This window comes from Dermacentor variabilis, chromosome 6, assembly GCF_050947875.1.
Source record: "Dermacentor variabilis isolate Ectoservices chromosome 6, ASM5094787v1, whole genome shotgun sequence".
Lineage (NCBI taxonomy): Eukaryota > Metazoa > Arthropoda > Arachnida > Ixodida > Ixodidae > Dermacentor > Dermacentor variabilis.
The window spans coordinates 87,545,736-87,562,516 of NC_134573.1; the positions used below are offsets into that span (position 1 = coordinate 87,545,736).

A 16,781-nucleotide genomic window follows, 5' to 3' on the forward strand; every position below is an offset into this window, starting at 1 on the left:
ATCATTTCCTAATTACCGTTCGGCCTTCTCATTCTGAAGCCTTCATTGCATTATTCCTCTTTTCTTACTGTGTACGTTGGTGCCAGATACAACATAACAGCCTTCTAGAGTTTATAGGCCCATTCAAGCTTTCCGTTCAGCTTTTAGCCTACATTGCTTTCCACAATGTTTCCTGGAACAAGTAGCATGCACTCGTTTACTGCTATGGTCAGCCGAAATTTACCGAAATACCAAAATAGCGTTTATTTTTTGGCCAAATTTTCCATCCCTCACCGTACACAGCATGCGGACAATATTTCTCAAAACACGGTGCTGTATGAGCACTGCAATTGTGGCAAAACAGATTCTATGTCAAAAATACTCTACGCTTTCACGGCGCTCGCGGGGTCATGTGCCACAGACAGAAAGTGTATGGTGCGCATCCCTGCGTGGACCCTGTCCTCTCTTCAACGTGACTATCCACCAGTGCAATCTTCGCGGCCGTATCCCCTGCAGAAACAGTGAAACAGTATTAGCCTTCTTGAAATTCATCTAGCAGTTTCTGTAAATCGATTATAATGAAGCCTATTAGCACTACTGTCCTACTTTATTTGATGCAACATGTGAGTTTAAGTAGGCATGTTTATATAAAAGTATGGGTAAACGTATACACGCAGTAAACTAAACTTAAGTCTAACTTGGGACAACATAGAACAAGCTCTAACTAATGGTGTACAGTGGTCAGCAAATGAAACGGGATAGCGGAGCGCGTGGCCACCTGCGCTTGTTGCGCCACCGGTGGGCACTCTTCAAAGTGCACTGGTGCATTGTGGCATACATTCGAGGGCGAGACGGTTGGTGACGCGTGGAGGCTGCATCCGGCCAACAGGCGTTCGGGCTGTTTCGTGGCGGCGCCGCCGCAGCGCTTCAAGCCGTGATTTCTGCCATAGAATTTCAAGCAATAATTACTTCAATAATAAGTTTTCCGGCGCTGCGGTTGTTCAGCTACCACGGGAATGATGGAAAGTAAATGGATTTGTCTGTTCTTCGTGCTTGTTGATTCAGACGCTCCTGTGGGTTTGTTTATTATGCGCTTTATCTGCCTTCATTTTAATAAAATTCAGAGCAGCGCATATTTTCCAAGAGCAGAATACTCAGCTGACACAAGCAATTGCTACAAGTTGCGCTGATTCAACCTGTCGAGTTCTCCACATCGAAACACTCCAACCGTCTCAACGCACTCACGTGCCCGCGAGGAATTGATAAGGGCATTCTACTCGTATGCCGCTTCTTCATGCAAGCGTCCATGGCATAATGGTTTCAATATCGGGCTTCCGTACTCCAGGCCATGTGATGGAGTCCTGCCGTAAGAAAGCTTTACTATGTTAATTTTGTTGGAAATTACGAGCTTACATAGTAACGAATTCATTTGAAGACAGAAGGACGAAGTTTAGGCACTTCCATCAACTTTTCATAACTTGCACGCTGGCTGGACTGTCCCGATATCAGCTGCCGCAGATAATGGCGGCAGAGTTCCCTCTAGCAATTATTTGACGACACTCTATGGTTTCGGCACCGTGCTAATGTGGTGGCAGGATGTGACACCACGCGTTTTGCAACACTTGAATGAGTATTCCTTTGCCATGTGCTAGAATGGCTCAAGGTTGCGGAGCAGGGCCAAAGTGCTTGCGGCCTACTGTGCGCTCTCTAAAAAATCCTCAGTTTCGCCTGAAAGGCAAAGCACCGATTGTGATAGCAAATTAGTGGATAGCTGTACGAAGTTAGGATAGTAGTTTCAGTGACGCATCAATTTGTAAGCGTTCGCTTATTTACTAAATTACCAATCGTACAATATGTAAGAGTGACGAAATGAGGACGTGGAGGAAGATGAGGAAATAAAGAGACAAGGCGGGGATGTTAACCAGAAATGAACGAGAACGTAGGAAGAAGAATACACACGGAGAAAGCGCTGTGTTTTTCTGTCAGCTTCCTTCTACGTCCTTGTTCATTCGCGCTAACACATTCTATCATGGATCCCAATCAACTAGCCCGCCAACGTGTTTTAACTAAATTAACAAGCATGGTGCCACGCGTGCACAGGTAAACATGTACACATCTTGCTCGATGTGGGTGGAAACCCGCGGTACAAATGCTGGAGTGAGGAATCACGGGAGCAGCACCCGAATCGATCTTGGACCATTTGTCGCTCCACCGCGAACGAAATGTCGAAAGCAGAGCGCATACGAAGCGCCACCTACAAGAACTCTGGAAACACTGCATATCGCTTTGAAGATGAGGCCTGCGCGGGCGCGTACTTTGCCCACGTCGCAAATCGCTTACAAGACCGATGAGCGTCGGCAACAGGCCCCTACAGCATCCGCCAAAGGCTTCTACTAGGGCGTGCGCTATTCGCGAGGCACACGCCCTAGAGACGCCGCAGTTTTCTCCACTCTGTAGGGAAGCTGCCGGCGAGGAGGACATCGAGGCACCCTAGCAGCCGGCGGAGAAGAACGCCCCTCCTCCCTTGCCTGAACTCCCTGCCTCGCGCACGACAGGAGAAGGCACGCTTCCCGCCCGCGTTCTTCCCTCGTGCACATTAGATTGAACCGCATTCGCCGGCTCACACGCGGAAGATTTCATTCGCATATAAACCTCACGGCGACGCCGACGCCAGAAATGCACCTGGAGTCTCCATGTAATTGCTATCACAATAAAACACGAAGGTGAATTATCGAACAAAGAATAAGAATATTTACTGTTATTCTTAAAATCTCGGAATTTTAGTGCAGCTCTACACGTGTTTTAATTTCGTGATATATTGGATGGCTCGCACAATGTCTCGTACAGCACGTTCTAAGCGTAGCGCGCTTTCCGCGCTAATCAACATACTGCGAGAGGCAGCGCGTGGGTGAGGCGTAGCTACGAGTCACAGCAGCCGCCGCAGACATGCCTCGACTCAAGCAGTGGGTGCTTTGTTTCCATTGAGACGATGCACGCTACTTTGGAGCCATATCATGTCCCATTGTCGTCGCACAGCCCGTCTTGCGTGGCACTACGCTTTTCTTAGGTTCTAGGTCCGCTAACGACGAGTGCGGCCCTTCGTCGCGGCGGTGTCTTGCCACAAGTGCCAGCAGCGACAACAGCCATAGGGGCGTTACATCGAGCCTTGCACGTAGCCCCTCACCATCGATCTTTGCAGCAACACTGATCCCTGTCACACAGCTGGTACCGTGGACTGGTCTCAGCAGCTCGCACCGAGAATAAGCGTAGGCCGCCCCACCTCACGGCAGCCTGCCCCCGCCCTCGAAAGTGCAGATGAAATCGCCCACGTGGCGGCTGGCAATTCTGCGCATGCGCAGGCCGTCTCCTTACACTGTACAAGAATGGTCTAGCTCCCCTCTGCTCCTCCTCCGCTTTCCTCATCAGGGTTTAACTGCACATTACTCCTGCGCTATCGCCTTTTCTCTCCCGCTGCGCTCAGCGTTCGCTTTCGTTCTTCGCCGCTCTCTTTCACTTGGTTACGCCAACGCCGTCGGATGGTGCGAACGCTCGGCGCAGGAACGTGCGCCTAAGAGCTTGCTCCAAATGTAGCCCGCAAAAAAATAGGTTTCCCTCCCTCATGGCTTCATGCACGCTACTTCGGCCCACTTGGCTTTGGCCTTGTATTATGCTAGTGCTTCGTCATGTCGCCTCCAGCAGCCACGACGGCCACCATCTGGCGTGCAGGCTGTTGAATTGGCGGATGCTGAGATCGATGTGCTCCAGACGATTGCGCTTGGCCTCCACGACGGTCGGTGCACGCTTCATTGACCGAGGCTTTGTGAAGTGATCGACGAGACGAGGCTTTGGGACACACCAGACATTTTCTTTATATTTATGTCCACACCTTGCACTGGCGTCTCCAGCACCATGATGCCTCATTGCTCCATAAACTAGTCACCAATATTTTCATATGGACAGGGCTCCTGTCCTTCTGGTAGCAAAAGAAGCCGTCCGAAAACGCCCCTTCGAAGACGTGGGGGAGCAGACTGTTGTCTAAGAGATCACTGTATGAGGAAGCATTGAAACGACCTTCCAGTCGCAGCAAGGTTCCGAACCCGTTCTGTGGTGTGGCTCCCCAGACGCTGACGGAGCAGTGTCTGCTGCTGGGCACTCGCTGAAAGTGTTCGTCTTCGAATCTGTGAAAACGAAGAAATGTTTGCAACTGATACGTTCTTATAATGGCGTGATATGCGAGCAATAATTCCGAATGCAGTGGCACACAATGAAAGCGTTGGCTGCGTATGACAGGATTTGATTTACGGAGCACGCACATGAGTATCAGTGTGTTCGGTGGTCGATATTGCTGCATCAATAAGGTGCTCGAGCAGAAGTCTTGTGCTGCTCGAGCGTGTTGTGCAGCTTGCTAACCTCTAGGCCGATTTTACGCCGCCGAAAACGGTCATCTCGTGAACAACTAATTTCTTCCCTTTATTCTTCACCGGCACTTTATTGACAACTTATTCATAGTAACGTAGACCAAGGCAACATCATATGACCGCATCAATTTTCCGGCATCAGTTCTGCGGAGTCGTTTGGTGAATGGATGAATGTATCGCACAGTTTTACGTGAAAGAGACGGATCTACCTATGATGCTGTATGGCGTGTCGTTACGTCCACAAAGACATGAACGAGAGTACAATAAACTGGCTGAAATCTTGCCCACCAAGCCCTGTTTATTGAATAGCTCACAATTCTCAAGTGTATTTCACATTTCTCATGGAGTAAATGATTGCTAAGATACAATTAAAAATCTCATAGAACCGTAAGGCCATGAAACTACAACAAAGCGCTTGCCTCGAAAACGTGGTGCAAATTAATACACTGTGCAACAGTTCCCTTTCAATAATGTTGCAATGTGCTCAATGAAGTATACACAAGGTAAGCTGAAATACCGTGTGCATCTAAAATGCTCTATCATGAGAAGGGTACAATTTCTCGCTCTATATTTCCAATAAACTTACGAGTCACAGCTTCATTTGGAGAAGTGGGGAGGCGAGCCTCGAGCTCAGCAGCGCAATCCTATAGCCTCCGACTGAGCAGCCTGCCTGTTCAAAGACCTGCCTGTACACGGATGCTGGCTGCCATGGCCAACGAATCGGTATATTGAAGTATTCTACTATCTATAGACTCCCGAGCTAAAAAACTGTGTGTAATATACTGAATGCTCAAAATGCTCGCAGTCTCTTGTAATTTCTTTCTCCTGCGTTTTCTTTTGTTTCCCGCTCTTTCTTTAGATGGCTCTCAGCGCCAATTCTTCTCGTTTTCCTGAGCAGGCAATATGCTGCCAGCACATTCACTCCGTTTCAAAGCATTACGCCACGCTGGTAGGTCGACAAAACGCCAAATAAAATCCTTTGTCGCACTCGCACGAACAACCTATCGCGAATGTACGGCCCCGACACGTGCAGTTGGAGCGGCGCAGCAGGCAAGCGTGGTGTAGAAACCACACCTTACAGTGCTGCGGCAGCGCCACCTCCGAACACAGACCCAACGACCGTTGGCCGGACGCAGCCTTAACGCGTCACCAACCCACTTCGCCATCTAGCATATACCACAGTGCACCAGCTGACCTTCACGAGCGCTCAGAAGTTGCGCAACGAGCGCCGGCCGCCACGTCCTCCAAGTATCGTGTTTCCCTAGCTGGCGAGCACGGTACATCGTGCCACTCTTTATCCGTCGTTAACCTCCTGCTTGGGCAAGCAATCCTGGCCTGCGATTTATTGAATTAAAAAAACAAATAAATAAAACGTGCTGACACCAGGCACTGCGTCAACTGATGCTGCAAGCGAATGTCAAGTGAGCGAATTGAAAAAAACAGGAACTTATTTGTTCAATTCATCGGACAAGTACGACAAATACAAAGATACAAACACTAACGGGAGGCGATGCAAAAGCACATTGTTATGATGCGCGGCTTATAGCCAACATTGTTATCATCAGCGCGGTGACACAACTCTGGTTGCAGTAGAAGACATGCAAAACATAGTGATAATGAGGTTTTTCCGGCTAATTCAACCGCTTCAGGAGCTTGCAGCGCACAAAAGCATGGCCGCCAAAGTTCACTTTCATTACTCCGAAGTTTCCGCCGCTAAGCGTGCTATTTCTACACTACTTGTTGGAACTACTTAGGCGGAAAAAAACTCTTCGAGAATGTGTTTACGGGCAGCGTTTCATTGTGGAAGATTTTATTCATCAAAAGAGCGTTTAAAAATTAATTTTTAAGAAGGACGGGTTTACATCGGCTCTTCTGAGAGTGTTTTCGGAGTCTACCGTAATAAAACTAAAATTCTGCAAGGTTACCTTATGTAGATACAGCTCATCCGGATGGCGGCTTACGGTTTCTCTTGATCCTAAAGCTGAAGCGAATCGAATTGCCTAATAAGAAATCTAGAGGAGTGACTTTTTAGTAAAGTCCTACAACCAGTTGTACTGGGTGATGCAAGAACCAGCAACAGAATTTTACCACAGTGCTTCCTGCCTTTTGAGCAAAAATTTTGAAATTCTGAAAGCCTAATCGCTGGGCATGAGACAGGAATACACGAAGTTGTGTATTTACTGGGGGAAAGCCATTTCATACTTTCGTTAGCCCATTTCTCAGGTAACAGAGAACAAGATTTTAGAAGCTCTCCCTTTACTTGTGGCCACTACATTGCCAAAATAATGACCATGCAGCCCCAGAAAAATTGTTTTAAGAACGTTTGTTGTATTTCAGCTACGAGCTTTTGATAGTAAATAATAATATTCCATTAAAACTGCATTTACAAGTATAAAAATAATAAGACCTGAAGATGCCATTTCAAGGTCATAGACAAAGTCGCTTATGCCAAGCAGCACATTAATCCTGTGTTAAAAGGCATATCCCTTCATATTCAAATATCAACTTTTCTGTCTTGGTTGGCGACAAATCCAAAATATCTTTAACCAGATCAGGATCCTAACAATGCATTGTTCAAGGTATTATCAAAGCATGGGAAAATGTTCTATGTCTCAGATGAGCCGTCGGAGTAAATCTTAAGATCTAGAAAACCACATCGCTATTGCAGCGCAAGAAACCACATTGATATTGCAGCGCAAGTAGATAAGCATGGCAATTTATAGCAACGCAATGTGATTGACGAGCTTATTAAGGTAGTCCGTTCCTCAAAAAGTCAGGCTTGCGGCCCCATTGCAAAGTCAGTAAAATACTAAGTTAGTGCGCAAATATGAAATGCAGCAAGGTGCGTGATTTAGCATGGTCCTCACCGAAACATTCCCGGATGGCAGACTCTCCGGCGCTTCGAGGCCCAACTGGGAAGCAAATGTGTTACGCATTATGACGGGCTTGTGAGGCCTTCCATCAGAGCACGTTGCAATGGTAAGGTAAGAAAAGCAACTGACACCTTTTTTGCTGAAAGCTGTCACAACAATTTTATCCATGTAAGCGGTGAGTGAGCTGCACATATTGGCGTTGGGCTATTGGTGTTATCCGGTTAACATTCAAGCTCATGTGTGACACATATTTTGCCATGTAGCACAAAACATAGCGATTCTTGCATTCCTAGTAAATGACAGGTAGCTGCCAAAAATTATTTTACTCTCACTTTTGGTCCTTTTAAATCCATGCAAAGAACGTGCAAAAGCGGGAAAAATATTTCATTATTTATGAATACCAATGATTTAATTGCTGACGCACTTTACCTACAGATTGATAACCTTAATATTTGCTGGAATTTTGAAATATCGCCTTCTCCAGCTGCCATAAATTTACTCATTGGTCTGGATTATTGAGAGAGGCGTACATTTCTTCAACAAGAAATACTAACATACATTCAACTAATAAACAAAATGACACTAATTACTTTTGAAATAATTCATGGCACATATTGCTTTCTGGAATGAATTTCCTTGAATGACGCCAGGTTGGAGATATGCGCCATCAAACTTGCCATAAAAATTCACTGTTGTTCCAGTTGCTTTTTTAACAACACACTATATTATACTTTGAAGCCCAAAAGTAACTGGAATGCCCATGTATTTCATTTCACACTTCGGTAAATGTGTCGAAATAGGCGTCATCCTGAAAATTATTTTAAGTAGATACGTCCAGCAAGTACACCGTCTACGCTTTTAAAACTGCAATATGTGCCGTAAAGTAATTAACTAAAAACTTAATTAGCTGATTTTCTTAAATAGCTTACATAAGTTTCGATTTCTCGTGCTAATAATGTTCGCCTGTTCAAATAATCCAGCTCAAGAACAAGAATTATACCATCAACCGCAGGCTACCATAAGAAAATCTGTAAAACTTAAAAATAATCACCCTGTGGAATACATTTGTATAAACAAGTAAGAAATTACTAACAAAGTACAGAATTTTCGAGTTTAGCTTCACTGTTTCGCAGTCCCCACCTTAATTTTTTTAAATTTCTGCGAGGTTTAATTTGACAACGGAACTAGTTAATGTAGACGGAAGATCGTAGCATCGCCATTGCCTCTCATTTACTCAATTGCTTCGATTGCAAACTGGTACATGTCTCTGGAGCAGCCAACTTTGCTGAAATTTCCCTTCATGTATCTTCTTTTTGTTGCTTTATTTCCCATGTCTATTTGGAGGGTTCTTGAAGCAGCTTAGTATTTATTATCTTAACAAAACAATTTGGAAAACGAATTACAAAATTAAGCAACATTACTGCTAGACACGAACAAAACGGCATTTGATTCGTGTTTATCCCCGAGCACAATTTAAAATACGGGACGCCGTTTTGAAAAGCTGCTACAAAAAGCTAGCGGCGTGAAGAAACACCACACAGTGTATGCGTTTCCTTTTTTACCAAATACTTTTAGAACGTACAAAGCTTACTAGCAATACGACATCACCGATTAATAACCTACCGGCGCGGATGCATTCACAAATGAAAAAGAAGATATTCCATTCCCTAATGCACCTACATACATAAATACCGTCTTAGTTACAAGCTTTAAGGCACATATTCAAATGGGAAATTCTGGGGAATTTTCATGAAAATCTGGTTCTGTGTTACCACCACCACCTACTGGAAGTCAAGACCTGCACATTATATGTCCAGCTTCTATTGTAACTGTTGGGCCTACTACCGTTCAACCGTTGGCCGTTGGTTTCGCTTTCACGACTGGTTCGTTTGCTACTTGATGGTTGACTAGGGTGGCGTTCCAATTAAAACGGCGGCTCTTGTGTTGTAACGAACTGCACGCTTAGTTGATGTTTTTTGCGAACACAGTCACAGTGATGTCACGAGGCTTTGATCAGTCACTTTGCTCTAAATGTTGACGGCCCAGCATGAGAAATGCCGCTGTGTACAGTCCGTTGCTCGCTGAAATTGCATTAAATTGCCGCTCATACAGCCTTCTTCACGCAGTAATAAACATTACAAATTTTGCACATTAAGTCACATCGTTTATGGTGTAGTTCGTGAACTTCACAGCTATTTCGTTGTTTACCTTGTAAAATTCGCTTCTGCGCGTTTTGGAAATTGGAAAGCACTGTAACGTTCGACTCCAGAACGATTACCACTTACCTTATGTCTTGTTTGTCAAAAACAGAACTGCACATATTAAGTGCGTGCGTATCTTTCGCTGCTGTATTAGCATGCAAAAAAGCCAGCCTTGCAGTTTGGAAAGAGAACTGTGACAGAAGGCCTGCCGTGCAGCACGTTTTAAAGGACTGGGGTCACTTTTGCATGCTTTCAGCCAACCTAAAGCTCAAACAATACTTACAAAAAAAGTATGTTCACCTTTCCTTGAAAAACTTGATCAATTTCTTGCACACATTGGGCGCAGGAATGACTTGCGAAAGCTTTTACCAGATCCTTAGCCTTTCATTAGGGCACACAGACGTAAATCTTAATGGCATCTTTGAAAGTAGGCTATCTGCAATAAACTAAAAAAAACTAGTTTATCTATGGATCCTTTATATCCGTTCTCGTCGGAGGCTACGAAAGGGAAACTTATGCCGTGTAGCATGGCAGTGGCCATCAGTGCTGGTTGTTTACCTTTTTCGCACCTATCCTCTTCCTGTTATCCCACCACGCAAAATCCAATTGCTCCCAAATGTTGTTTGTTTTATTTGTGGGTTTATTCTTTCACAACCAGTTTACACGCATTATGCTTGTAGAAATGGCAGCATGAGCGATGTAACACATCGCGGAAGCAGACAACAGCGAACAGGTTATAATTAGCGCCTCTCTGCCCACACGTTCTGTCCCAGCGACAAAACAGTTTATCTAGACCAGGCGCGCCTGGCAAAGGACATTTGTGCAGGTCTGGAGTTCAGTAAGTCGTGGTTCCTACATGCAGGCCGGAAACGGTCGTGTACACCAAAATAACTGGCGTCAAACAATTCGCTCAGTTTACCTGAGTACATACGTGGCCCCGCGAAGCACTGTTCTCCGCTCAGTTCCGCCTTAAGCTAAAGTTTCGGCCTAATGTAATGCTGCCATCGCAATTCCGTCTACCCAGAAGTTGATTACGATTGGCGGTTTGCGCAACTCGTGATTAGACGCATAGTCACTTTGGAAGCAGGGGCGAGATAGGTTGCTTTAACAGACAGGTACGGTGAAGCTTATTTCACGTCACTTCGCTATATCGCAAAAGGGCTGCACCACGATCCATGCTTCTCGGGGCCGTGCACGTAGGCAAATATATTGAATCATTAATTTGACGCCAGCTGTTTAAGTCTACATGGCCACTATGAAATGTAGAAAACACGGAAATAGTCTAATATGACAATTCGCTTCAGCTTTTCATCATAAGCATGTGCAGTATACTTTGCAACTGAGAAGAAATCTAAGAAATGGATCACATTGTTCTTTTGTCGCAGCTCATGTCCGCCTGGACAAATAGCTCATCGGCATGGACGTGATCCAAGTAAATCTTGTAGCGATTTTTAATGCTCGAAGTAAAAAAAAAATCGCCGAGGATCGCGGTACTACCTAATGCCAAGTTTGAGCGCAGCTATATACCTGTTTTCATTTCGCGTGGCAATATTGTCACGGCGCAACGAAGAGTGATGCCAGTCAGAAGAAGACAATTTTACGTGCGGAGGTGGAATCGATATTGATACTACGGCACTATGGCTCGAAGAATATTCATTTTATATACATGTTAGGCCGCTTGCACAAGGGCGCTGACTATACCGTCATCCTGTTGATCGTGCTCAATACATTTATGATATGCATGACACCTACGCTTGCGCCCAGGCCATTTCTGACCGGCATGACATTCGCATTGAATAACGGCGTGATGACAGCTTACGTGTTCGCATCGATGGTCTCAATTCTGGATATTCGGAGGCCACGCTAGGCATGTTTCTGCTGGGCGACAACGTTCTTTACCGTCGCAGCCTACGCCCTGAAGCATCGAAATTTTTACTCGTTGTACCACGGCATCTCCAGACATCAGTTCGCGAGCAGTTGCATGACGCCCCTACTGCAGGCCACCTCGGCGTTTCGCGTACTTGCGACCGCATGCACCTTGACTTCGACTGGCCCGGCTTGTACCGTTCTGCGCACCGCTACGTTGCAGCCTGTGCGCTCTGTCAGTGTCGGAAGAAATCTGCTGTGCTGCCCGCTGGACGCCTTCACCCCATCAACGTGCCCTGAGAGCCATTATTTCGCGCCGGTCTCAATCTTCTCGGAAGTAAAGTGGGTTGTTGTCGCGTCTGATCACGCAAGCTTTGCGCAAAGCTGTGCAGCTGAGGTGGCAGATTTACTTGTACATGATGTCATCCTCCATGATGGCGCACCCCGGCGGCCTCTCACTGATTGCGGCCGCACCTTCTTGCCCCGAATAGTTGAAAACCTACTTCACTCCTGTTCTGCCGAGCACAAGCTTTTCACCACCTACCACCCTCAGACAAACAGACGGACGGAAGGGTTCAATCGCACATTGACTGTAACGTTGTCTGTGCAGGTTTCGGTCAACCACAGTGATTGGGGCAGTGCATTACCTTTCATGACCTTCACCTGTAATTCGTCCCGTCAAGAAATCCCTGGATTTTGACCCTTTGACCTTCTGTTTTGCCGCCACCCTTCTTTGCCCTTTGACATACTGCTTCCTTCCTCGACGAAAACCTCCACTGAATATGCTTAAGACGTCTTCGCTCGGGCTCGCACGGCATGCCTGATTGCCTGCTCTTAGCTCACTGAGTTTCAGGCTGCGCAGAGGATCATGTACGTCAGCGGACATCGGGGCGTTCAATTTCTCCTGGCTCCGTTGTCCTCCTATGGACACCATGTCGCCGCGTAGGCTTGCCTGAAAATCTGCTGCCACGCTACACAGACCACAACATGATATTGCTTCAGCTTGGCGGCGTGAACTACGAGATCGCTTCGCTGGACTCGCGCGTCCCCACGGACGTTGCGCTTGTGTTCCAGCATAAGCCTAATTTTGCAGCGAGTTCACCTCCCTTATCATTAGTGCCGAGATGGCGCCTTTACAGGCGGGATTGTGTTACGGCGCAACCAATGAGCCGCCAGTCAGAAGGAGATTTGATGCGTGGACGTTCAATCGGTCTCGACAGCCATAATGTTTATGCGTCGTTGTCTCTCTTGTAAATATTGTAAATACATCTGTACACGTAACGTATGCAACGTAACAATATTTTGTATCATGACTATATAGGTACACGGTTTACATTAGGAAGATAACGATGTCAGCACATTACAATCGGAGGGAAGTATGGCGTTACTGCCTCAGTAATCAGGAGATCGCGAGATGTAGCGCGTGGGTGACAAGTGGGCGTGATACACAGCAGCCGTCCCAGACAAGTCTCCCCTCATGCAGCACTTTGTTTCCTTTTAGACGACGCGTGTTACTCTGGCGCCACAACGTAGGCATCATCGCCCCACAGCCCATCTTGCGCGGCACTATACGTTTCTTCGCGCACTTCCGTTCCCCCAACGACGCGAGCGGCACTTTTTTGCGAAGAAATCGTAACACCAGTATCAACGGCGACAATACCCTTGGGAGTTTCACGTTGAGCCTTACTGGTTGCTATCGCCCCTTCCAGGATCACTTACCTCCGTGACACACACTGTTACCGTCAACTGACTCCAGTAGCTGAAGCCGCGCTCGAGCATAGTCCTCGCCCCCTCGTGCCAGCCTGCCCCCCAACCCTCAAAAGCGAAAATCAGATCGCCGACGCGGCTACCACTTCCGTCGTAGCCGGCAACAAAGCGCATGCCCAGGCCCCCTACCATTTGCTCCTCTTCCGCTTTTCTGCCTAACACTTTCACTGTAGCTTCCTCCTCCAGTTTCCTCCTCGCTCTCTCTTCGTTTTTATCTTGCCACGCTCTGCCTTCACTTTCATATTTCGTTGTGCTCGTTCGCTCGGTTACGAAGTACGACAAAGCCGAGGCACGCCGACGCTCAAGGCCGGCACGCGCGCATAAGAACTGCACTTAAAAGAACAATGAATAAGAGAACAAGAAGACTCACTCATGTCAGCAGTACCGTGCGAATCATAAGTGACCGTCCACATGCCGTATGAGAAGTCAGGGGCCAGCAGTTTCTTCACTACCGCAGCATATCTATTGTGAAATATTAGTTAGGCAACTATAAACATAACTTTCCACTCTGAATAACATAACAGAGCTCTAGAAAGAGGTGGTGATACCACTTTCCTTCTGAACACCACTAAACATGTCACGAAAGTGTCCTTAGAATATTTAGACACCACAAAAATATTGTTCCAGCAACTGGAGCAGAACTACAAAGGCAAGCATTTCTCAATTGGCGTCTTGAGTTATGATGAGCGTTCCAGCCGCGTCGCAATTAGGCATGCGTAAAACTTTTAGCTGACTAAAAAGTCTGAAGATCCGACTGCGCAGTGCGAATAGTGTTCAGCAAATCTTTTTATGCGTTTTTTGAAGAATACTCATTCTGATCAGGAATAATTGGCAAGTACATCTTCCACAACCCAGTTGGACACGTTATTACTGGCAACTGCCTTGCTTAGCATAAACTGCATTAGTAATATCTTGTTGAGGGCTCGTTGGTTCATATTTAGAACCGAGATTGAAGAGCGCAAATAAGACAAGGACACAAGGAAAGAAATACCACAGACAAGCGCTTGGAGAATTTCAAATAAACTTCCAGTTGGCAGTCAGCGCTTGTCTGTGGTATTTGATTCCTCGTGTCCTTGTCTTATTCACGCTATTCAGCCTCAGTGCTAGGCTAATCTGGTTGCACTTAATCATGCAAATGCCAGGCGTGTCGCCAAAGGAATTACCGCGATAGCATAAAGATTAATGTATGACGACGACACAAGAAAAAATGGGCTTGTGATGGCATGAAGACATGGGCATGACGACTCTGTAACCACTATGGCAGAATGAAGATTCAATTTAAGGAAGGGCAGCGGCATCAGGACGACCGAATGATGATGACGTGGATGTAACGACTGTGTTATGACGATGTTAGAATGACGAAGCTGGAGTGACCACGACGGTGTAACGACTACGTTGTAAAGTAAACGCGATGTGGCTGCAAGAATAATAATATTGGCATGACAATGACATGACCAGGACAGAGTGAAGGGTATTACGAAGGTTATTACATGATGATGAAACTAAAATATTTACAACAGTACGGCGATAATGTCATGACAAAAAAGCTGTAATTGGGTTGAAATCACGACAACGCCATCACAACGATGATAATCGCAACGATAAATTGGCAATAAAACCATAACGAAGGCATGAAGACGACCGCATTACTACAATGCAATCATAACAATGCTACTACGATAAAATGAAGTCGACGACAACAACGGCATGAAGACGATGACGATGCTGCAGTGTCAACGAAGATAGGACGATGACAGCGAGTCCACAAAGTGATGCTTATACTGAAATAATGTCAATTTAGGATGACCCTAGGATAACGACGACTGTGTGGTGAACGGAATGAAGGAGTTCCAATGACGAGGATGAAATGACGACAGTAGATTGCGGTGTTAAAATGATTCCATTGTTATGACGATGTTGAAATTACGACTGGTTTGTGACAACGAAGGCATGACGATAACGGGATGACGAACGTTTGAAACGACCACAATGCAACGACGGTGACGAAATAACGAGGACGCTGGGACGACAAAGACATGAGGACAATGACTTGACATCATTGGAATCAATCTGCCAGAATAACGATGTCGTAGTGACCACAATGGCATTACGACAATAGAATGACCACGTCAGACTGATGACGCTAGAATTACGACGACTTAATGGCCATGACGGCATGGCAACGACGACATGTGGATGTTCAATCTCGCATTCGTGATTACATGCATCGCCTGGCGCCGTGTACCTCCTTGAAACGCAATATGTCCTGTGTTTCTCTTAACTGGGCTGTTGTCGACGACGACGACGGCGTGATGACAACAATGAACGGCGTGATGACTAACGTGAACATTGTGTGGAGAAGCAACTTGCCTTCTACACTGGTGAGATGGCTACAACACAGGTTGCCTTCACTGCAAACATTCTTTTTCCTTAATTCGTAAATTTCTTCTTTCCTTGACGCATTGACCGATGCTGCAGGGGTTAGGATCAGTTAAAGAGGAGAAACTCCCAGCTATGTATGCCATAGTATTGTGTTTGCAAGTGACATTACCTCTCTATTTGCGCCCACTCCCTCCAGCTCACTTAGAACTCCAAGCGCACATATGCAAATGTTTCCGCAAAGCAATGTCCTCATTAGCGTTGCAAAATGATGTAGAAACAGCCTGATCAAAATAGAGAATATTCTACAAGTTTAAAAAATGGGGCATTTGAAATTCCTAAAGCTTGTCAGGGTACCGAAATTTAACATTTTCTTCGGTGTTAGGTTTATCACATCCGCCTATAATTTAAACTAGTTGGAGGTAATATCTGGAGGAAGAAAAACTAAAATTCCACTATTGAACTTTTTTGAACAAAAAGCGCCTTGTGATTGGTCCTAATTGGAATAACTGCCTCGACATCTTGAATTAGGGCCAATCGTGTAACCCTTTCTCGTAGTGTAGTGTTTTTTCCTGGTCTAAATTAATTACCATAATTACGTCTCAGTAATTGCCTTCTGCCTCTCTTTCAGACAATGATGATAAACTGGCAAAAGCATATATGCGCTAATAGTATGCCACTTCGTTTTACGATCCTTAATCGAAAGAAGTTCTGATTCAACTGCTCCACACCACCGTTATTACAAATATAAGGACGACCGCAACTTGTAAGGCGAGTTGCTGACTGCCTGTTGGCACATCTTCGAAAATATGTTCGTGCACCAGGTAATCTACGAAAAATGATAACTACAAAAAGGGATTTACCGTTGAATCTGGCGTACTTATAGGTGGTTCGTGTTGTAAATCTGCACTTCAATATGTGACTTGCTCGCAAACAAATAGCTTGTGCAGATGTTCCAAAGTATTTTGTTTCTGCAAAATGCCATAGTTCTTCGCACATAGGAGTACGAATAAAATAATTTCTTTATTTTTACCTGGCACGGTCCTCGAGTCTCACGGCTGTAAATCCAGACCTGTCCCAAACGATGTCCACAGGTTCAATACAGTCCCTGCAAAAAAGGTAAATGCAAAAGACTGAACGAAAAACAAACGTATTACACCCTGCTTCTCGATTTATTGAATTTGCGTAGCCACTGTTTATCTGCCGTTTAAATCATTATTTAATTGCACAAGTGACTGCCCAACCAGAACTGTTTACTCTGGAGCGCTTTTTTTTATTTTTCTTGATGTTTCCGGATC

The 16,781-nt window shown here is 45.6% G+C and overlaps 1 protein-coding gene across 2 annotated transcripts in view; it reads right to left on the reverse strand.

Annotated features, from left to right (window-relative positions):
- Window positions 1-224: 224 nt before the first annotated feature.
- LOC142584253 (thiopurine S-methyltransferase-like) overlaps window positions 225-16,781 on the reverse strand; it is a 33,625-nt gene continuing 17,068 nt past the window's right edge. Inside the window, exons 5-8 of one of the 2 annotated variants that reach the window (XM_075694398.1) lie at window positions 16,517-16,591; window positions 13,475-13,566; window positions 7,265-7,309; window positions 225-489 (exon numbers count right to left, since the gene is read on the reverse strand). In XM_075694398.1, coding sequence (XP_075550513.1) covers window positions 371-489; window positions 7,265-7,309; window positions 13,475-13,566; window positions 16,517-16,591 — 331 coding nt within the window. In that variant the 3' untranslated portion in view covers window positions 225-370. The remainder of the gene's footprint in view (window positions 490-7,264; window positions 7,310-13,474; window positions 13,567-16,516; window positions 16,592-16,781) is intronic. The other variant, XM_075694399.1, reaches the window with a different exon arrangement.